The sequence below is a fragment of the Rhinopithecus roxellana genome, chromosome 3 (assembly GCF_007565055.1).
Source record: "Rhinopithecus roxellana isolate Shanxi Qingling chromosome 3, ASM756505v1, whole genome shotgun sequence".
In the NCBI taxonomy this organism is placed as follows: Eukaryota; Metazoa; Chordata; class Mammalia; order Primates; family Cercopithecidae; genus Rhinopithecus; species Rhinopithecus roxellana.
This window is the reverse complement of record NC_044551.1, coordinates 10,669,684-10,691,991: the sequence shown is the minus strand read 5'-3', so window position 1 is coordinate 10,691,991 and position 22,308 is coordinate 10,669,684. Positions and strand designations below refer to the sequence as shown.

General features: G+C 42.9%; 1 protein-coding gene across 1 annotated transcript; it reads left to right on the top strand.

The window, feature by feature from the left end:
* The first annotated feature begins 15,369 nt into the window (after positions 1-15,369).
* Positions 15,370-16,137, top strand: HSPB3 (heat shock protein family B (small) member 3). Its single transcript, XM_010353161.2, has one exon. It carries the CDS (start codon positions 15,543-15,545, stop codon positions 15,993-15,995), a length of 453 nt encoding a protein of 150 aa, XP_010351463.1. The 5' UTR covers positions 15,370-15,542; the 3' UTR covers positions 15,996-16,137.
* The last annotated feature ends 6,171 nt before the right edge of the window (positions 16,138-22,308 follow it).

Here is a 22,308-nt window from a genome sequence, read left to right as displayed (position 1 = left end):
CTGATCTCAAACTCCTGACCTCAAGCAATCCTCCTGTCCTAGCCTCTCAAGTAGCTGGGATTGCAAGTTCCAGCCACCGTACCCGGGTTAATTTTGATCTTTTCCCAGGCAAGCTATATGTGGTATGATATTCTTACATGAGATGTTTAACACCCTACTATAAAATAGGCTTTGTGTTAGCTGATTTAGCTTACCTGCAGGGTAAAGTAGGTGTTCTGAACACATTTAAGCTAGGCTAGGCTAAGCTATGATGTTTGGTGGGTTAGATATATTAAGTGCATTTTTGGCTTATGATATATCTAAGTTATGCTGGGTTCATCAGAACGTAACCCCTAAGTCAAGGAGCATCTGTAGTGGTAAAGACATCATTAGGGTTTTTAATTTGATTATTACTGAGAAATTGTTGCAGGTTGTGAGTTTCTAAAATGAATTTTAATTAATTCCCTTGATTGCTAGTCCTGGGTACTAGAATCGTAGGACCACGCATGGATTGCACACGTGTCCACACCCCACAAGCCCATTTCTTAGTGGTCTCTCTAACTCCTCTTGTGATCAATAAGTTAAGATACTCTATGTGCATACATGCTAGCTTTTATTTTCTGTAAAAGTATGCAGAATAGTGTTTGGAACCCACTGGATACTCCATACATGGTCTTTTTTGATCTTAAAAGAACACAGTGAGGTGGGCATTCAGTAACTTGTCCAGGTTGAGAGTGGAGTCAGGATTTAAACCCAGGTGACTGTATCTTATGCTCTTGATCATCACACAAGGCCACCTTTCATGAGACTCGAACAGCAGATGGGGCCAGGTGTGGTGAAGCCTAGCTCTTTGGGAGGCTGAGGCACGAGGATCACTTGAGTCCGGGAGTTTGAGGTTGCCGTGAGCCACGACTATGCTACTGCACTCCACCTTGGGCGACAGAGTGAGATCATATCTCAAACAGTGGAATGACAAAGAAAGCAAAAAACAAAAACCCCGAATAGCAGATGGGCTGTGAGCATGGAGCAGATTGCATCAGCTGCATGAGCCTTCATTCTTCCTCCAAATGGGCCTCCAAAGACAGCTTTTTCAAAGTCTAGGCTATAAAAATACCACCTTGAGTTTCACTTCTTTTCATCTATGAGATCTTAGATCTTAGTTGCTGTTTGTTTTGCAAAGGACATAAACAGCCTGCCCAAGCATGTTCCTCTAGAATTCCCACCGAAACCAGGAAGATAGTACAGGAAGCTGCCCGCGGACCGAAAGGACCCCAAGAAAACCCTTCAGCCCTAAAATATGTTTCCAATAGCTCATCTTGGTGTCTGAAATGTCCTTATGTGACAGTTATTACTTCAAGTCATGAGCTCATTGACGTTTGAGCATGAGAATGAATTTCTTCATGCTCTTCTGCCTGTATGTATTTGGTCTTTAAAGGCTAACAGAAACCTACTCAGACCAGCTTTAGAAATAAAGAGAATTGTATCCCAATGATACAAGTGTTACTTCCCAGAGCACAAGGGCAGATAATGACTTGAGAATTGGTTTTTGGCAATTTTTTGGTTTCTGGGCAATTCCTAGTTCTAAGGCAACTAGTCTCCCGGAAGCTGTGTGATCCCATTTCTGCTACTTGCTGCAGAGCCGGGACAGTGAGGCTGACCTGAAGGCTGGTGTGGTCTGCTCTGCTTTGGCCTTCTTATGGCAGGAAATGGCCACCTGAACTCCATGCACACCTCAGTTAAAGGGCCTAATGCACACCTAACGCACGCCCCAATAAGGGCCTAAAGTCTCAGAATCTCAATTCCAAATTTCCGGTCAAGGGTCCACCCTGGGTCCACTCACTGGACTGGGGTTGGGGCCACATGCCAGGCCATAGTGCCATTGGATCAGGCTTTCAGTCAAGGGTGATACAAGGCAGCCTTTCCAGGAGTGTGGGGAAATGATAAAAATCTCCCTTATAACATCCTGAGGACAAATGCCTTCCCTCAAATTAATTAACTCCTCATATCTGATGGTAGGGTCCTCAGATAAAAATGTGCTTTTGGGCCAGGCACAGTGGCACTCTATAATACCAGCACTTTGGGAGGACAAGGAAGGAGGATTACTTGAGCCCAGGAGTTTGAGACCAGTCTGGGCAACATAGTGAGACCCGGTCTCTACAAACAATAAAAAAGAAAATTAGCCAGGCATGGTGGTACACACCTGTGGTCCCAGCGACTTGGAAAGTTGAGGCAGGAGGATCACCTGAACCCAAGAGGTCAAGGCTGCAGTGAGTTCCACCCTGGGTGACAGAGTCAGACGCTGTCTCAAAGAAAAAAAAAAGTGCTCTGAATCACCTGCCCCTCTGCCAGCCTTCAGTGCTAGAGAAAGGGCAACCCTGGCTGGTGGTATGAAATGAATGGAAAGGGAGTTGCTGCAGCTGGGGAGTTGGTGCACAAAGAATAAAATGATTATGTTTTTGAGAACACTTTGGTAGGCTACGTGTAATTAACATGATACTCAAGTGGATTTTTTCTTCTTTTTCTTCTTTTTTTTCTTTTTAAACTTGGAAGGGACTTTGTAAATTTAGTTCAGTCCCTTGCCCTATTTTCCAGCTGAGAACTGGGGTTCGTGGATGTTTTGATCACTTACCCGGTGTTAGGAAACTCGTTATGACTCCTGTCTTCTTCCTTTGCCCTTGATTGCCAGTTCTTCCCTCTACTCTCTGCCCTACTATCTCCAATTCTACATTTCCTTTATCTTGACACCCTTATCTGATCTCTCAGTTAAACTATGTTGTGGAAAAATAACTCCTAAAGCCCCAAGAACCACTTCTGAGCAAGCCATAACAAGTATTTCCTTGGAATTTCCCTCAGGTTAAAAAGCAGACTTGAGTTTCTCAAGCTTAGTAGCTCAGCAACTAAAAAGTAATGTTAATACCACCAAAGGGCTTAAAAGTAAATTGCAGAAAAAGAATAAATATTGTTTGATCACAGCTGATAAATGTAATTCTAGTGTGATAGGGAAGTCTTAGTACATTCCTTCCCAAGTTCTAGCTTGATCTGAACCTCATCTGTGTAGAATTCGTGGCTTGTATAGTTATCCAGTAACATCTAATATTTGCCATGGCCTTGACTGATATTTAAAAAAATGTGGGCAATGCTACATGCTATTCTTTTAAAAATAGCCATAACACAGTTGAAATGGATCAGCTTTTTCTCCAAAGAACTTGCATCCTCTTACATACTATAAATAATAATGTCTAACATGTATTGAGCACTTACTATGTGCCAGGTTCTACTCTCTGTTACATCTCCTTTCTAACACTCAAAGCAACCTAAGAGATATACATACTTTCCTCATTTTACTGGTGTAGAAGAAATGAAGGCTTAGGGAGACTGTGACTTGCCCTGGATCCAGCAGATGATAAAAGACAGAGTGAGGATTCAAATTTAGGTCTTTATGTCCCTTAAAAAAGGTTTCTTTTATCATACTAATAAGATGCCTGTTTCAGAATATGCATGTAGAACCAGCATAATTTGTGCTTTGTAGCTTCCAGTCAGAAAGCACGGGTTCAACATTTATCCTTCAAAAATTTTCCAGATAGGAAATAAGATTCTAGGCATTAAAAAAAATTTTTTTTCCCCAAGCCTGCCACCTCCCATCCCATAAAATACAAGTAATTTAAAAGCTGGTCAGATCAAATAGTGAAATGGTCTCAGTATATGGGGATCTTTATTTGGAAAATAAAGTCAAAAGGCAAGAGGAATAAGAATTATTTGTTTAGAATCTCAGCTATTATTAAAGAACCAGCCTTTCATCAGTAAAATTCCAGCCTCTCCCACCAGAGGGCAGTTATCAGATAAACCAGAAAACCCCTCTTGGCTTCACTTTCAGATGCCACATCACACCACATCTGGAATTAGGGTTACAGCTCAGTACAGATCCTGAGAACATCTCTGCTTCTTTCAAGTCTGAACCTAACATGTCATGCCTTTCTTTTTTGCCTAGCAACTTAAAGGAGCTTTTGATATCATAGACCATCTCTTCCTAACGGAATGTTAAAATGGGCCAAAGACAGATGCTTGTATTGGTCCTATTTTGAGAGGTGGAAACCCTGTACCAAAAACTCAGTGATAGAGTAAAAACATTTTTCTGTGTCTAAAACTTTATGTTTTATTTCATTTATATACCGTCTGGGTTTCAGTAACCTGTATTTCCCCAGAAAAGTGGCTTTATGTGCTTTTTCATGAAAATTCTAAAGATTAGCTGAGAAAAAGGATTATAGTTTTTGTTTTGTTTTTGAGACAGGGTCTCACTCTGTCACCCAGGCTGGAGTGCAGTGGTGGAATCTTGGCTCACTGCAACCTTTGACTCCTCAACTCAAGTGATCCTCTCATCTCAGCCCCCTGGGTAGCTGGGACTGCAGATGCATGCACCACACCTAGCTAATTTTTTTGTTTGTTTTTTGTAGAGGTGGGGTTTTGCCATGTTGCCCAGGCTGGTCTCAAACTCCTAGGCTCAACCGATTCACACATCTGGGCCTCCCAAAGTGGGATCACAGTTTTTGATAGACAACAAATTACTTTTCAGGTGTCCAGCCTGCTTATGTTTTGGAGAGACCAACAGAAACATTATATATATTGATCACTTAGCACAGTGCCTCATAGAGAACATACTTTATGGCCAGAATCAAATTCAATCTTTCCAACATCTCTGGATGGTATATTCTGTATTTATACCCATTTTAGAGAAGTTGAAACATTCTCAGGTGAAGTAACACATTGAAGGAGACACCCTTAGTCCATGTTCTTAACCACCATGAAGTAGTGGATCTGTTGGAGATGAGATGGGCCTAGGTATAGAGACTTGGCAGTTTGAGGAGGGAGGCACACTGGTGCTCAGAAGTCAATGTCAGGAAAAGGAGGCTGAGGCAGCGTGGGTAACTGTGGAAGCTACCCAATTGCTCTCACTGGCTGCACTACAGTCTCCCCTACTTAGTCAAAGGGCATGGCTGCTCAAGTGATGTTTATAGACTATTACTCCTTGAAGCAGGAGGCATGGATGGCTAGAATCCCTAAGTCCAAAAGTCAGACAGTCTGGCAAGACCCTTGTGTGATACTTGTATGTGTCAACTGACTGGGCTAAGGGATGCTTAGATAGCTGGTCAGACATTCTTTTTGGGTATGTGTGTGAGGTATCTCCAGAGGGATGAGCCTTTGACTCCATAGACTGAAGAAAGATCAACCTCACCAGTGTTGGTGGCAATCAGTCAATCCCTTGAGGGCCTGAATAGAACAAAAAGCAGGAGGAAGGGTGGATTTGTTCTTTCTCTCTGTGAGCTGTGACATCCATCTTCTGCCCTCAGACATAAGAGCTGGTTCTTGGACCTTCAGACTCCTTGGAATGGAAGTTATAGCATCAGTTCCCCTGTCTCAGGCCTTTGGACTTGAACTGAATTTCCTAGCTCTTCAGCTTGCAGATGGCAGATTATGGGATGCCTTGGCCTCCATAATCACCTGAGCCAATTCCAACAATAAATTCCGCTTATAGATCTCTATATTAGCAGCTTATTTGTTCTGTTTCTCTGGAGAACCCTGACTAACACACATGGCTAGCAGATTGAAGGCACAGAACTAGGATCTATCTCTGTAGAAAGAACAAATGCACTCTAGAGGAAATACCACTGCCCTAGCCACCAGCAAAGTCTCAGTTCAGGGCAGGATCCAGGCCTTTAGAGGGACTGTGGAATTTGGCTGGGAGGAAAGCAAAAAGAGAAGAAAATCTTGGCCAAATGTTCAGCTTTATGAATTGCACCAACTCCAAGAGTAGGAGTGGCTGTGTGGTCTGGAATCTGGTTGGAGATTTGAGAGGGTAGGCAGATGCTCAGCTGTTGAAGCTATGCCACAGAGTCTGGCAGGCTAGATTCATTTCCAGTCCTAATGAGATTGAGCTGAGGCTGTTGATGATTTGTTTGCTTTGGTTACAATCAACTCAGTAGCAGGAGCAGAGCTGAGCCTGAGTATGGGTGCATTGGGGAGCCCAGCAGTCGGGACTCAGGGGAGGCAAAGTGAGCAGAGTGGGGCTTGCTCCACCTGCTAACTCCTGGTTGCTGACATTCCAGTCCCTTAGCAGTGCCTGATGAACCTGACTCCATCATGACAGTCCCAGCAGGAAAAATCGTATAAATAGTCACTTCAGAGTTTATGGCCCTGAAGTTTCATGAGCACATTAGATACCAGTTCAACTAGTAGAATCTTCCCAAGCTTTTTCTTGTGCTAGTTCTTGAACACCAACTCTCTCTCTCTCATGTTTCCTAGCCTAGTGTCTAGCTTAACAATGCATAAAAGAGATCCACAAGTTTATGACTATGGTGCCAGGTGGGCCTCATACCAGCAAGTACAGCAAAACTGCGTCCAGCTGAAGCCATATGGGAACTCTACAGGGAGGAGGAGTGTGTGGGTCAAGGCTTACAGGAAAAACACATCTGTGTCAGAGGGTAAGGGTATCTGTATTCATAGCCTGTGGCTCTGGTAACAACCATAAACCTGATGGCTTAACCAACAGAAATGGACTTTTTCACAGGTCTGGAGGCCAGGAGTCCAAAAGCAGGGAGCTGACAGGGCTGTGCTTTCTCTGGAGGCTCTGGAGGATAGTCTCTTCCTTGCCTCTTCTAGCTTCTAATGGCTGCTGGGATTCCTGGGCTTGTAATTGCATTGCTTTCATCTTCAAGGCCTGCATCTTCCAGTCCTCTCTGCTCTGTCTTCACGTTGCCTTTTCCTCTGTGTTTTGCTGTCTCTCTCTTATAGGTACATTTGTGATGGCATCTGGCACCTAGCCAGATCATCCAGGCTAACCTCCTCATCTCAGATCTTTATTAATCGCGACTGTAAAATCTTTGCCATGTAAGGTAGCAGATTCTAAGGATTTACAGATTCCAAGGATTAAGATGTAGATATCTTTTGGGGGAGCATTATCAAGCCTACCATAGCAGCCCTGCTAAAAGAAATATGTGAAGAAAAAAAGACAGAGAAGCAGAAAAATGTTCAGACAGTGACCAGCAGTTGGTTAGAGGGTTGGGATGGTACAGAACAATCCTATAAGGTATGGCTTCTTACAAACACCTATTTGGTGGTCTTGGTGGGCTCCTTGAATTCCAGACCAAAGAGTTTGGAGCATACGATGGAGGAAATCCTAAAAATACAGATTTGGAAAGAAAGTTAAGATCAGATTGTACAATCACAACAGTTATGTGAGAAAGCCAAGAACCACTGCAAGTATTTGATCAGGGGAAAGATGATGTGATCAAAGAAGGAAGATTGGAAATCTTAGGAAGATTACTTTCTTCATCCTTCAACTCTCTTTGTATTTGTGTTTATTATGGCTCCTATGGAAGGACAAAGTCCTTAACATTCCAGGCTAACATTCCAGAGTTGACTTCAGCCTTCAAGAGGGTCCAGGGTCCAATCAAACCTCCTGTCATTAACTTTTTGGATGCCCTTGGGTATGTGTAGATGTTAACTGGGTTGCCAGTTTTATCTCTTTCCAAACAGCTATTTTCATCTGTTGTCTCATTACTGCTTCTCTGGGTAGCTGAGGCCGTTTGCTCTAATGTATATAATATATAGTACAGTCCCTTCCTTAATTTCCCAAAGCCTAGTTGACATTAGGCTGTAGGGCTGAACAAAACCTTACCAATGACTTGAGGATGACATAAGGAAATTACTTTGTTTAAAATAAATATTCCAAATGGGATATTGTTCATCTAGGTCTCAGACTCAAACAAGCACAGCCTGTCAGGGTTTCTTGCTAACCACTTCTTTCCTATCCGTCAGTCTAATGGTCAATTATCTTTTGTTTTTGTTTTGTTTTTTGAGACAGTCTCACTCTGTCACCCAGGCTGGATTGCAGTAGCATGATCTTGGCTCACTGCAACCTCCGCCTCCCAGGTTCAAGCAATTTTCGTGCCTCAGCCTCCTGAGTAGCTGGGATTACAGGTGTGCACCACTATGCCAGGCTAATTTTTGTATTTTTAGTAGACATGGGGTTTCGCCATGTTGGCCAGGCTGGTCTCGAACTCCTGACCTCAGGGGATCCACCCGCCTCAGCCTCCCAAAGTGCTGGGATTACAGGCATGAGCCACCATGCCCGGCTAGTCAATTTTCTTAAAAGCATCTTATTAGACAAAACAAACCTGGAATTTATGTTAATTTTTTCATCCCCTCATATGCTTAAAATTGTAGTTTATATGTAATATTCACTCCCTGACCAACTGCAGTTTAACTTCTGTCCCTACCTTGCCATGGACTCTCCTCTTAGTTAAGTCAAAGAAACCCTCACTGCTAAATCTAGGATTCCATTCATACCTTCCTTAACCTCTTCAACATTTGACATAAGCCATGCTGCCTGCTCCCACTGTACTCCTTCCTTCCCTACCTGCTCAATGCCTCACCACAGCCACAGAAGAACAATCAGTTAAGACCACCACAGTCACCCTGCAGAGATGTAACTCACCCCACAAACATGATAAACTTTAATAATGTAAAAACTTAAGTAACTTTCCAAACTATCGATTTTAACCAATTTTGGGGTCATGAAATCAATTTACAGAGTTTCAAGGATGACTTTTCTTAAGCTACATAGAACTGAATAGAGACCATCAGAGTGTATTCATGTAGGAAAGCTAAGTGTTTTGTACCCAGTGTGTGTATATGTATATCCACTGGGTCGTGATAGTAAATATATTTCTTACTGTGGGTATGGTCAGAGAAGTTTTTAAAAAGGCACTGATTTGAGTTTTCCTGAAGTTAACTCTATTATTCCAAAATACAGTCCAAACTCTAATTTGAAAAAAAACCAAACAAACAAACCTCAATAGGAATTTTGATTATGAGGAGATAAAGAATCATCTTTAAGATTTCTGCTGTCACAGCTTAAATAACTGGTGAAAGTTCAGGCAACTTTAAAAATGTTATTTTGTCTCAAGAAAGATGACAAGGCTTTTCATGGCTGGTCCCTGCCTCTCCAGCCTCATTTTCCCTGTTTCCTACTTTGCAGTGTGCATCATGGCCATGCTGAGGTTCTTGTGTTTTCTCTTAGCATGATGTTTTGTTTTGGCTCCAGGACCTTGAACATGCCATCCTGTTACCTGGAACACTCAGATGTCCTCCCTCTCCTTCCCTGCTCAAAGCTTCCTGTGGCCCACTCTGTCAGCCTTCTTATTCCAGCTGAGTCATGGCTCTTTTTGGAAAACCTTCTCAGACTTCAAGCCAAGCTGTTATTGGAATTTGCCACCTGTGTTCAATGGGCAATGATCTCCAAGTCACTGAGATTTAACATTCACCCTACTGGTGCCTCTGACCTTGGTTTGGTCAAGGACAGCCTTGCTGCATCTATACTGTCATCCTTATCCACCTAACCTCTTCAGCATTTGGCATAAGCCATGGGGGTCTTCATGGGTGACTAATGAAGCAGACTACATAGCATTTCTCACCTGTTTTATTACTGTATCATTTATCCCCTCCCAGATATCTTTAGACACTTTCTACCTAATTTCTCCTCCATCTCCCCACTGAAATTCTAATAACCCAGGTATATGTCCATTTATGCACTGTGGCCCTTTGGAGGATCACAAACCATTACATAATATCTCAGATTTTATATAATCTTAGATTATGTGATTTTTTTTTTTTTTTTTTTTTTTTTTTTTTTTTTTTTTGCTCTATAGGAACCAATTTTTGCCTCCTTGTGGGCAATATCACCCCCAGTGAGAATGCATGCAATAAAATAAAACTCTATTTGTCCTCTTGAGAGGGATAAGAAAAAAAAATAGTTCCCATTCTTTAATAAAAGAATGTAGATTATTTTCTGTATATTATGATGTTTTGATATGTTAAAAACCTTTCCATCTGGAAAGAGACTGCCCCTCCTAGGGCTGGCCAATCCTAAGAGACAGCAAAGGGCTCGGCTGGGAGCATGCCTTTGATATGCAAACTGCCCTACCCAGAGCCATCTCTCCTCTATGTGGCCCCTGCCCTCCAGGAAGCAACATTCCTTTGCCTTAGTCAACCAAAGGCCAGGTACCAGGCAGTTGGAGACACCCTGTAGCTTAGGGCCTGCTGAAATTATTCAAACTAGCCAGTTCTAAACTGTTCATCCTGCCCTGCCTTGCCCTTCCTGTGGTAACCCCAGTAATGGCTCTGGCTAAATGTTCCACTTGCTCCTATCTTCTGCCTCCTGACTGCCCGTGTCTTCCCCACGCCCTCCATGGCCAGTTGTCTCTAGGACCTGTGAGTATAACATACTTTGTTTTCTTGAGCCTCTCTCCTCTATCTCCTCTTGTGACCACACCGCCCTGATCATGGCATAAAAGAATACAAAGCAAAGGTAAAATAGGGTTCTATGATGGACAACAAGAGTACTTTCCCTAGATGGTCACAAACGACTTGGCTGAAGAGGTAACATGTGACCTGGAGCCTGAATGATGAGAAAGAGGCAACCTTAAGACAACTTGAAAGTCAAGTTTTATGGCCGGGCGCGGTGGCTCAAGCCTGTAATCCCAGCACTTTGGGAGGCCGAGACGGGCGGATCATGAGGTCAGGAGATCGAGACCATCCTGGCTAATACGGTGAAACCCCGTCTCTACTAAAAAATACAAAAAACTAGCCGGGCGACGAGGCGGGCGCCTGTAGTCCCAGCTACTCGGGAGGCTGAGACAGGAGAATGGCGTGAACCCAGGGAGGCGGAGCTTGCAGTGAGCTGAGATCCGGCCACTGCACTCCAGCCTGGGCAGCAGAGCAAGACTCCGTCTCAAAAAAAAAAAAAAAAAAAAAAAAAAGAAAGTCAAGTTTTCAGAACAAAAGGGACTCCAAGTACAAGGGGCCTGAGGAAGGGAGAACCAAGCTTAGAGTATTCAAGGGACAGAAAGGAGGCCAGTGTGGCTGAAGCAGGGGGAGCACCATTTTAGGCATGGTCACCAGCATGCATAAAATGTACAACACGAAGACTGAACCCTAGTGTGAGGAGGAGGGGAGCAGGGCAGAGGGGCCAGATTACAGGTTCTCAAAGGCCATGGTAAGGATTTTATATTTCACTCTGGTTGTGATGAGAAGCTTCTGACTTCAAGTTTGAAGCAAGGGAATGACGTCATCTATGTGATGCTCTAGAACAACTGCTCTAGTTACAAAGCGAAGGATGGACAGGAGGGCAGGAGAAGGAGACCAGTGAGGAAGCCTGACAGAGTCTCCAAAAGGACAAAAAGTCAAGGTAGCGGATGATCATGGTGAGGGCAGTCAGGCTTAGGACTGGAGTCAAAGGGCAGTTTTGGGAAAATTTTGGGAAAATGGCAGAAGTAGAAGTCTTGAATGTTGCATCAGAAATGTGATGCTCTTTTTTTTTCTTTTCTTTTCTTTTAGACAGAGTCTCATTCTGTTATCCAGGCTGGAGTGCAGTGGCACGATCTTGGTTCACTGCAACCTCTGCCTCCCAGGTTCAAGTGATTCTCCTGCCTCAGCTCCCAAGTAGCTGGGATTACAGGTGCACACCACCATGCCCTGCTAATTTTTGTATTTTTAGTAGAGATAGGGTTTCACCATGTTGGTCAGGCTGGTCTCGAACTCCTGACCTCAGGTGATCCACCTGCCTCAGCTTCCCAAAGTGCTGGAATTGCTCATTTTTAATCTCAGCAGCTCATTCACAGATCACACGTGGAAACTTATCACTCACACCTAAGCCTTCTTTGCCTGTCTTAGAAATCCCTGGTGCAAGAAACTGTAAGATTATTTGACACATTTTCTCTGTCTCACCCTAACAGCCTCTTTCTAGTATTCGTTTTAATAGCCTTATTTTTTTTTTGAGAAGTTTTTTAGAGCAAAGGTTAGGGGAGACAGAGGGATGAATAAGTGGAGCCCAGAGGGTTTTTAGGGCAGTAAAACTACTCTACATGATACTATAATGGTGGACACATGTCACCACCATGCATAAAATGTACAACACCAAGACTGAACCTTAGTGTGAAATATGGACTCAGGCTGATAATGATGTGTCAGTGTAGGTTTATCAGTTGTAACAAATGTACCACTTTGAGGCTGGGAGCCATGGCTCCTGCCTGTAATTCCAGTAATTTGGGAGGCCGAGGTGGGCAGATCACCTGAGGTCAGGAGTTCAAGACCAGCCTGGCCAACATTGTGAAACCTCGTCTCTACTAAAACTACAAAAATTAGCTGACCATGGTGGCAGGCGCCTATAATCCCAGCTACTCGGGAGGTTGAGTCAGGAGAATTACTTGAACCTTGGAGGTTGAGGTTGCAGTGAGCTGAAATGGTGCCACTGTACTACAGCCTGGGCCACAGAGCGAGACTCCATCTCAAAAAAAAAAAAAAAAAAAAAAAACAGTACCACTTTGGGGGCGGTGTTGATAATGGGGGAGGCTGTACATGTGTAGGAGTAGGGAGCATGTAGGAAATGTCTATAGCTTTCTCTCAATTTTGCTGTAAATCTTACTAGTATTTTAATGCCAAATCCTTGAGATCATATCTATTTCTTGTCACTGGCAGTGGGTTCTGTTCTTGGCTTTCCACTCAGAGCAGCACTGATGACAACATCCCACAGTATTCTATGAACCAGAGAACATTAACATATCTAAAAGAGTACATTTTCCCCCGGAGGGCCACCAACCTGTAAACTGCTGGTCAAAAAGCTAAGTGTGAACAGCATTGTTAGGACATGTTTCTAAGTGTATATCCAAATGTCCAGAGAGGATTTTTAGACTTATAAAGGGAGCTAAAGAAGATTTTTGTTCCATTTTCTGATTTTTAATATTATATAGACTTTTTTTTCATTTGAAGAAAGTGCATATGTTTTTAAAGGAAAGGTAATCTTGAGTCTATCCATTTAAGAAAATATTAATCTCCATGGAGAAGAAAGTTTCCATATTTTAAAATTTATTGTGTGTAGGTATATTCCATATACACTCTATAAATAAAAAATACACTGGCCGAGCGCAGTGGCTCATATCTATAATCCTAACACTTTGAGAGGCTGAGGTGGGCAGATCACCTGAGGTCAGGAGTTTGAGACCAGCCTGGCCAACATGGTGAAACCCTGTCTCTACTAAAGATACAAAAATTATCTGGGTGTGATGGCAGGCTCTTGTAGTCCTAGCTACTCGGGAGGCTGAGGCAAGAGAATCACTTGAACCTGGGAGGTGGAGGTTGCAGTGAGCCAAGATGGCACCAGTGCACTCCAGCCTGGGCAACAGAGCGAGACTCCATCTCAAAAAAAATAAAAATAAATAAATAAATAAATAAATAAATAAATAAATAAATAAAATAAAAAGCACACAGTATCACAAAGAAGATGGTGGCAAAAATAATAATAAAAAAGTAAATACATAAATAGCACAAAAGTATTTATAGTAAAAATTAAGTCTTCCTCCAGCCCCCACCTGCCAATCACTCGCAGGAGGCACTCACTGTCTCCAGCTACAAAGCTTTCAGAGAGATTTTATTAATATAAGCAAATACATACTTTTTAAAAAAGTATAAATAAGGCCTGGTGCAGTGGCTCATGTCTGTAATTCTAGCACTTTAGGAGGATGAGGTGGAAAGATTTTGTTTCATGTGTTCGTGTGAAGAGACCACTAAACAGGCTTTGTGTGAGCAACATGGCTATTTCACCTGGGTGCAGGCGGGCTGAGTCCAAAAAGACAGCCAGCAAGGGGTGGGATTATCATGAATTCTTATAGGTTTTGGGATAGGCGGTGGAGTTAAGAGCAATGTTTTGGGGGCAGGGGATGCATCTCATAAAGTACATTCTCAAGGGTGGGGAGAATTACAAAGAAACTTCTTAAGGGTGGGGAGATTATAAAGAACACTGATCAGTTAGGGTGGGGTAGAAACAAATCACAATGGTGGAATGTCATCAGTGAAGCTATTTTCACTTCTGTGGCTTTTCAGTTGCTTTGGGCCATCTGGATGTATACGTGCAGGTCACTGGGGATATGATGGCTTAGCTTGGGCTCAGAGGCCTGACAGATCTCTTCAGGCCAGGAGTTAGAGACCAGCCTGGGCAACATAACAAGACCCCTATCTCTACAAAAACAATAAAAAAAACGAACTGGGCATGGTGGCTTGGTTCTATAGTCCCAACTACTCAGGCAGCTGAGAGTGAGGGATTTCTTGAGCTCAGGACTTTGAGGCTGTCACCCACTCCAGCCTGGGTGACAGAGCAAGACTCTGTCTCAAAAAAAAAAAAAAGTACAAATACTAGCATATTATATACTGCTCTGGACTTTTCTTTTTGATTTAATATATCTTGGAGATTCTTCCATAGCTGTGGATGAGCAGTTGCCTCATTCTTTTTCAGGGTAAGTTTAGTATTAAGGGGGAAATTATGTGTAATTTATTTTTGCCAACTCAGTAGCAGAGCTGTGACAAGATTAATCCTTAGATTTTTGGACATTCATATCAAATCGTTCAAAGCTTTGACATTTTTCTCTTCTTTGTGGCACTATTTTTGTCACTAAGATTCCCCATCCTATGCCCCTCCAGCCCCCAACTGACATTTGTCACTTCTCTAGCTTAGTCATCTGATCTAATTTTGATGAGTCAGATGTAAATAAACCCAGACAATGTGTCTCACATGTTCCTTAAGCCCAAAAGACTAAATGATAAAATAAAAGGAAATGCGTAGGACAGAGGGCAGTTTGTTGAATGTTTGAGATTTGAATACATGTGTGTTAATTATTTCTGAATTACAGCGAGATTCTGCCCTCCCCAGCTTTGTATCTGGAGACTAGGGAACATGTGATCCCAGCTCATATTATGAGTGCACATCTCTGACTGTTCTAAGAAGTCCTATTCCCTTAGATCACTGAAGTTCACAGGGAGAAAGCACCCATCCATATATTTTTGGTTTTTCTTTGTTTGTTTGTTGAGATGGAGTCTCACTCTATTGCCTAGGCTAGCGTGCAATGGTGTGGTCTTGGCTCACTGCAAACTTTGCCTCCTGGTTCAAGCGATTCTCCTACCTCAACCTTCCAAGTAGCTGGGATCACAGGCATGAGCCACCATGCCCAGCTAATTTTTGTGTTTTTAGTACAGATGGGGTTTCATCACGTTGATCAGGCTGATCTTGAACTCTTGACCTCAGGCGATCCACCGGCCTCAGCCTCCCAAAGTGTTGGGATTACAGGCGTGAGCCACTGCCCCCACCCTCACCCAGATATTTTTCAAATACCATTTTCGATTCCCACTCTCTTTTTCTCTTGAAGTAAGCAAGGCAGACACCTTTGCCAAGGATAACTGAGAATGTAAGGGCAATCCATGACTGGGCAGCTTGTGCAGGCTGTGTGCTAAATGCAACTGGGAAACATGCCCTATAAATAGCCGTTCATTGTCAGCGTGCATGAAAAGACAAGAGAGCATGCCGTGCTGTGATTCAGTCCTAATTAAGTGATTGCGTCTGGGCACAGCTATAAACCACTAGCTGCTTCGACTGGTAATCCAGTCAGTAGGCAACTGCAGGGGCTCGCCACTGACTAAAGGTTGGCTGAAGGAAGCTGTTCAAGGCTCTTTTTGCCTTCACTATGGCAAAAATCATTTTGAGGCACCTCATAGAGATTCCAGTGCGTTACCAGGAAGAGTTTGAAACTCGAGGTCTAGAAGATTGCAGGCTGGATCATGCTTTATATGCACTGCCTGGGCCAACCATCGTGGACCTGAGGAAAACCAGGGCAGCGCAGTCTCCTCCAGTGAACTCAGCAGCAGAGACGCCACCCCGAGAAGGCAAATCCCGTTTTCAGATCCTGCTGGATGTGGTCCAGTTCCTCCCCGAAGACATCATCATTCAGACCTTCGAAGGCTGGCTGCTGATAAAAGCGCAACACGGAATCAGAATGGACGAGCACGGTTTTATCTCAAGAAGCTTCACCCGACAGTACAAACTACCAGATGGCGTAGAAACCAAAGATTTGTCTGCAGTCCTCTGTCATGATGGAATTTTGGTGGTGGAAGTAAAGGATCCAGCTGGGACTAAGTGACATCATATTGGTTCCTGTTCAGACGACACGGGGAAGATGATCATTCAGCCACTGGTACCACGAGAATGTTTGTATTACCCACATTTGAAATGATTTACTACGATTTTTATGAAGATTAAAAATATATACACAGTTCCTGGTATGTTGAGGTTGTCTTTATTATTCTTACTCAGAAAGGAAAATTTATAAATATGTTTGTGTGGCTCAAACTGATACTATTCTTACAACTGAAACATTGAAAATATACGCGGCTGTATTTGGATATTAGAGAGGACTCCGAATTGTTTCTTATTATTCCAACAATGCCCACTGCATTTGTAATCACTGATGGTAAAAGAGCCATACTCATTTAAGGAATTCCTATCCATTTTATGAAAATCTTTTATTTTGCCAAAAAGAGTTGTGATTCACTTCGCTTGATACGCTTTTCTTTTTAGTCTATTTTAATTAAAGTGAGGTTTTGTAAATATGGAGTTCTAAAATTAAAATACAGTATTTGGAAATTGGGTCTGAAATCTTATTTATGATTCAGTATAGTTGTTACTGCCTTAAACGTCAGTGAGAATTTTCAGATATAAATCTTATTTTTTTTAAATTCAAATATGTACCTCATTTATCTTTTTAAAACTATACTGAATCCTATCTGAAGTGTTTTGACTTTTTAAAAATAATATAAGTTCTATGGACACGTATGGGATGTTCATGAGATATGTATAACATATCCTCTTATAAACTAATATGAAGTTTTAGGACACCACTTTTAAAAGTTTGATTACTGAATTCAGTGAGTTTTAATCTGTGCTTTTTAGATGCTCCATAAACTTAGTTGGCAAAATGTAGCTATCTGCTATCTCTGCATAATCCTCAGCTTTAAATAGCCTGGCAGCCAGTGGAAGTTCAACACCTGAGCTTACACTGCGTGTCTGAGTTTACACAGCACATCTGAGGATTGGTGCTTATTGTATTCTCCCAAACTGCTGCTGCCTTGGCTCAAGGTGGAGACGTTGGTAGAGGTTAAGGACTAGTGCATTCAGCAGCTGCTCTGGGACATTCCAAAGGTTTGCTATCGCATTCTGTATATACTAAGTATTTCTTCAGAGGCAGTGGCTGCCTGCCTTTTACCCCTCACTGAATGTGAGCTGACAAGGAGCCCGAGGACAGTGCTAAGAATAGACAGGGAATGCAGGGTGTGGAAAACACCAGGGCAACTGCAGATTGCTAACAGTATCCCAGTGCTCCTCCACGTTGTTTTACCGTCGTTCAAGTTAAAATGTAAAAGACATGAAGCAATAGAAAAATGAATCAAACAGTTCTAAAAGTTATTTTGAAAACAAACGTAATCTGAGAAGCATGTTTACTGTCTAATTAAATTGAAAAGATTTTGCAGTTATATGCATATCTGAGGTTTATGCTTATACACGGAGGTTTGTGTGCCCAACCCAGATATGAAAAATTTTGTTTGACTGAGTGACTATCACAGATCAGCTTGGCTGCATAACGAAGTTAATAGCAGTAGTTGAGATTCCAGATCTGCTAATATGATCAGAACTGGGATACCATTTGTCTCACACTGGATTATCATTCTTTCCCTTTGATTGGCAGAATAGTGTGAAAAGAAACTAATATGGTGAGAAACAAAAAAACCCTGTCTTTTGGCCTTGATCTCACTCTAGATGAGACCTTCCTCCCGGGAAAATTCAGGAGGTGAAATTCCTACCATGAGGAGCCACTGATAGAAAATATTTTCTGTAAAAATAAGATTAAACACATTTCTAATGAGCTATTATTTTTTCCCAAAGATAAATGTTAAAGTCTTATATCCATTTTTTTTTTATTTGGGAGATATACCAAACACTATAAATAATAAAAATCATCTATGACTCTTCTGCTATCATGAGGTAGCTATTTTAAATATCTTGTTCAACAACAGGACTACATAAATGCATTTATCACTTTTCACAAAATTAGGATTGTATCTGCATGGAGTTTGATATCCTGATTGTACTGGCTATTGTCTGTTGGCCTCCCCAGTCCCACCAACTCAAACCATTCTCTGCCCTTCTCAGCCCCACTCTGAGCCCAAGCAGGCTGACCCTGATGGGCCACATCATTCTAGTTTCTGGTTGGGCTCAGCCAATAAGAGGCACTGACTGGAGACCAGAGATTGCAGAGATTAGTGGGCAAGAGGGGAGAAAAGTCAGGGAATTTTTCTGTCACTCCTAACCTGCTGCAGACTGAGGCCCTGTCAGGGCTGCATCCTTCATGACTGAGTTCCTCCAGGGCTGCCACTCTCACAGGGCTCAGAGTTGTAACACTGTCTCTTTTGTCTGTTCAAAAGGAGGAGGAGGGGTGGCTCTCTGCTCTTTCTTGTACCTAGTGTGAATCCCTTATTGATTCTCCTTACTTTGCCCACACTCTCATAAATGGTCCTTTAGGCAATGGAATTGTTTTCTGCCAAAACTCTGATTGTTTGACCTTTGAATCGATTGCAGGGTAAATGCATCTGATAACAATCATTTAAACACACCTTTAGAAAGACCCAGTATGGTAGATGTACCCAAATGTGTGTTTCAAGCCAGGGAATCTGTGCATGGCCAACCTGGAGATGCATTTTTTATCTGTGGTAAACATCTGAGCCCCCACCCAGCCTGTTCCATGGAATATGGGCCGTACAGGAGACTGAGGCCTTGAGTTTTGAGTTAAATGATGGTTGGCAGGTGGAGTTCTTTAGATGGAGGGTGTTAAGTGAAAATGCTGTAGAAACTGCATAATGTTTGCAAGCGGTTGTGTTCTCCTGGCCAGCCTGCCACTACTGGACTCTCTCTCCTGTATTAATCCCCTAATAAAATACCACGTTTCATCTGCTGGCTCTGGGTCTCTTCTTTGGCCTCTTTATCCTGGGGCTTTCCCTACTGGGATTGATAGGGGTTCACTGCAAGAGTGACTTTTTAAAAATTAGTGCATCGCTTTCTTTTTCTGCCAGACAAGAACTGATTTGTAATGGCTATTCACTATTCCAACAAAGCTCAATTGTGTTAGCATTTAACTATTTCTTTTTATTCTTGGTTCCAGTAGGAAACAGTTGGACACTCTCAAACAGGAAAAATTCAAGAAGGGTTTATTTATAAAGAGACATTACAGGCTGGGCATTGTGGCTCACGCCTGTAATCCCATCACTTTGGGAGGCCAAGATGGGTGGATCACTTCAGGTCAGGAGTTCAAAACCAGCTTGACCAACATGGTGAAACCCAGTCTCTACTAAAAATATAAAAATTAGCTGGGCGTGGTGGTGCATGCCTGTAGTCCCAGCTACTAGAGAGGCTGAGGCAGGAGAATTGCTTGAACCTTGGAGGCGGAGGTTGCAGTCAGCCGAGATGGCACCACTGCACTCCAGCCTGGGTGACAGAGTGAGACTGTCTCAAAAAACAAAACAAAACAAAACAAAACAAAAAGAGAGAGAGAGAAACATTACAAAGGAGTGGGGAGGGCGTAGAGGCACCGCAAAGGAAAGTACAGTAATCTGAAGTGCAGTGTGGAGTTGTTATGTCCCCCAGGTCCAAAGGGATGAGAGGAGGAAGCAGGTCTCAGAAATCAAAAGGAAAGTCTCATAGAGGAGACTACCAGTTGTGACTTTCATCTGAGGGCACGACCAGTCCAAGGAGACCTCTTACAGGGAGGGAGCCAGGAGAACAAATACTTCCTCCTTCCCATCTCCTGCTAGGGTCCCCCATCGGTTGCATCTGACTGGAGGCCAGAGGGCATGGGAGTCCTGTCAATCTAGTTCAACAGCCTCCCAGGGCAAAGGGCAGGATGGAGAAAAGTGAGGTGACCCTCAGGGGCAGGAGGATAATATCCAGTACTTCAATCAAATAAGTCCTGTTGTCAGAGTTCTCTGTTAGAAAGTCTCTTTCTACAAAGTAAAGCCTGGGACGAGGATTGAAGAGCTGACACTTTATTTGGAAAGTATAAGCCCAGCATGGTAAAGATGAGGAAATAGGAGAAATGAGACAAGGAAAAACTGGTAAGCCAAGATGGTGGGATGAGGGGACGTGTTACTGTGCTGACCACCATGCCACAGGGAGCTGTGAAGAGGCTCAGCATGTCCGTGGGCAGGGATGTTGGCTCAGCACATGGAACCGCTCCATGGAGAAGTTCTCTTCAGGGAGAAACAAATTGTAAAGAAGTCCCCAGGAAAATCAAGGGGAGAGAGGGAATATGCTCACCTTGCTCTCTACAATATCCCATCTCCTATTAGTCAAGGTTCAGCTCACAGGGAATAGACTTTCCTGTACTTCTGGGTTCTGTCATTCAACGCCTTGTTGGAAACCAGACCCTGACGGTGTGACATTTCATCCAAGCTCGGAGCAGAAGAATGACTTAGCATGGTTAGGAGCAGAAGAATGACTCAGCATGGGTAGGGCTCAGGGCTTCAATTGGTGGACTCTTGCTACCTTGGAAGCCTGGCAAGAGTGCTGGCAAAAGTGGCAGCAGCATGGTCTGGGAGGCAGGTGATGCCTTCAGAAACAAGGTGGCAGTCAAAAAGATATGCAAGTTTTCTATCCAGTAAACCTTAAATCCAAAACAGCAGGAAGAGAATGCTAGGCAGATCAGGCAGTCTTATATCGTCTACTGCTCTGCAACCTACACTACCTTCAGATTTTATGGACCCTAATGTCACTTTATATTTTGATCTAATTTTTAATCCACTTAGGTGTAAAGTCAATCCTCTTAAATGTCTCCAGGATTTTTCTTTTTCTGTAAATCCGTGGACCAAGGTTGTGTGTTTGTTATTTAAAGCTATCTGCCAGAAAGCTAGAAGTCAATGAAGATTTTCAAGATTTTTGTTCCCATTCATCTCCCCAAGTTCAAACTGCACTGAGGCCCCCAGCTTGTCCTTGGCCTATTTTTCTCACCTACTTGTCCTTCAAGGTAGAGACACAGTCCTGGAAATCTTATTTGGAAAACAAAACATCAAAAATGAAAGCAACAACATGCATTCCAGCTAGCTCTCCTCATTATCCTTTCTGCCGTCACAGCATACTGTGCCCCACACTATGAGAAGCATGCCAAAAGCGCCTAGTTCCTACCCAAAATCATTCCTGAAAGATGTCCAGTTAGTCCAAGGTTACTGTTAGCCATCAGCGCACTGACTGCATTTGGCAATTGCATGCACTTACCAGGCACGCGGGCCCTTCTTAAAGAGCCACCTTGAAGGGTTTTGTTTGTTTGTTGTTTTGTTTTTGTGCCTGGGTGTCTCCTGTTTGCCCACTGTGTGCAACTGTGTTTGGACCATGTCTTTTAGCATTTTCTGATATTGGGAAGACAGTACAGCGTTATGAAAGACTGAGAATTTCAACTGAAGCTCCACAGGTTTTTCTTTCATGAAACATTGCTTTAACACAGTCCTATTCAATTTGCCTACTTACCATGAAACCCCAAACAAGAAAAATGTATGGAGGTCTTGCTTTACAGTAGGGTGTTACTTAGTAAGTTACAAAACACATCTTAGCCGTGACTCTTTGCTGGGAGGTGATGAGGCTCTGGATACAAGGAAGGAAAATGGCCAGTATCAGGATATGGACAATGCTTTCTTCCTTAATTCCTGATTCTCCCAAGCTTTTGCTACGGGCATAGCCTCTTCTCCCTGGAATGGATTACCTAAGTGTACAAAGTGTACACTTGTCACTGTTGAAAATGTTCTATGGATGGGGACAGAAGGTGCAGTTGGAAGCATCATATATGGAAGCCCTATGCTTAAAAATATGTAATTGGATCATGTATGGTCAGTCTATGAAGTTGAGATTGCTAACAAGTGATCAAAAAAATCAGTGGATTGGGTCTTGTGGTTGTCCCTATTGATGTGATTATCTGAAAGTTTATCTGTTAAGGATCTTAGCAAGTCAAAACGTTATTTACTTTCTTTCTTTCTTTTCTTTTTTTTTTTTTTTTTGAGATGGAGTCTCACTCTGTCACCCAGGCTGGAGTGCAGTGGCGTGATCTCAGCTCACTGCAAGCTCTGCCTCCTGGATTCAAGTGATTCTCCTGCCTTAGCCTCCCGAGTGGCTGGGACTACAGGCGCAGGCCGCCACGCCACGCTAATTTTGTGTGTGTGTATTTTTAATAGAGACGGCTTTTCACCATATTAGCCAGGATGGTCTTGATCTCCTGACCTCGTAATCCGCCCGGCTCGGCCTCGCAAAGTGCTGGGATTACAGGCGTGAGCCACCGCTCCCAGCCAAAAAGTTATTTTAGAAAACATATGAGGCAAGGAAAATAAAATGAGAAAAAACTGGGAAGCCAACACGGTGTGATG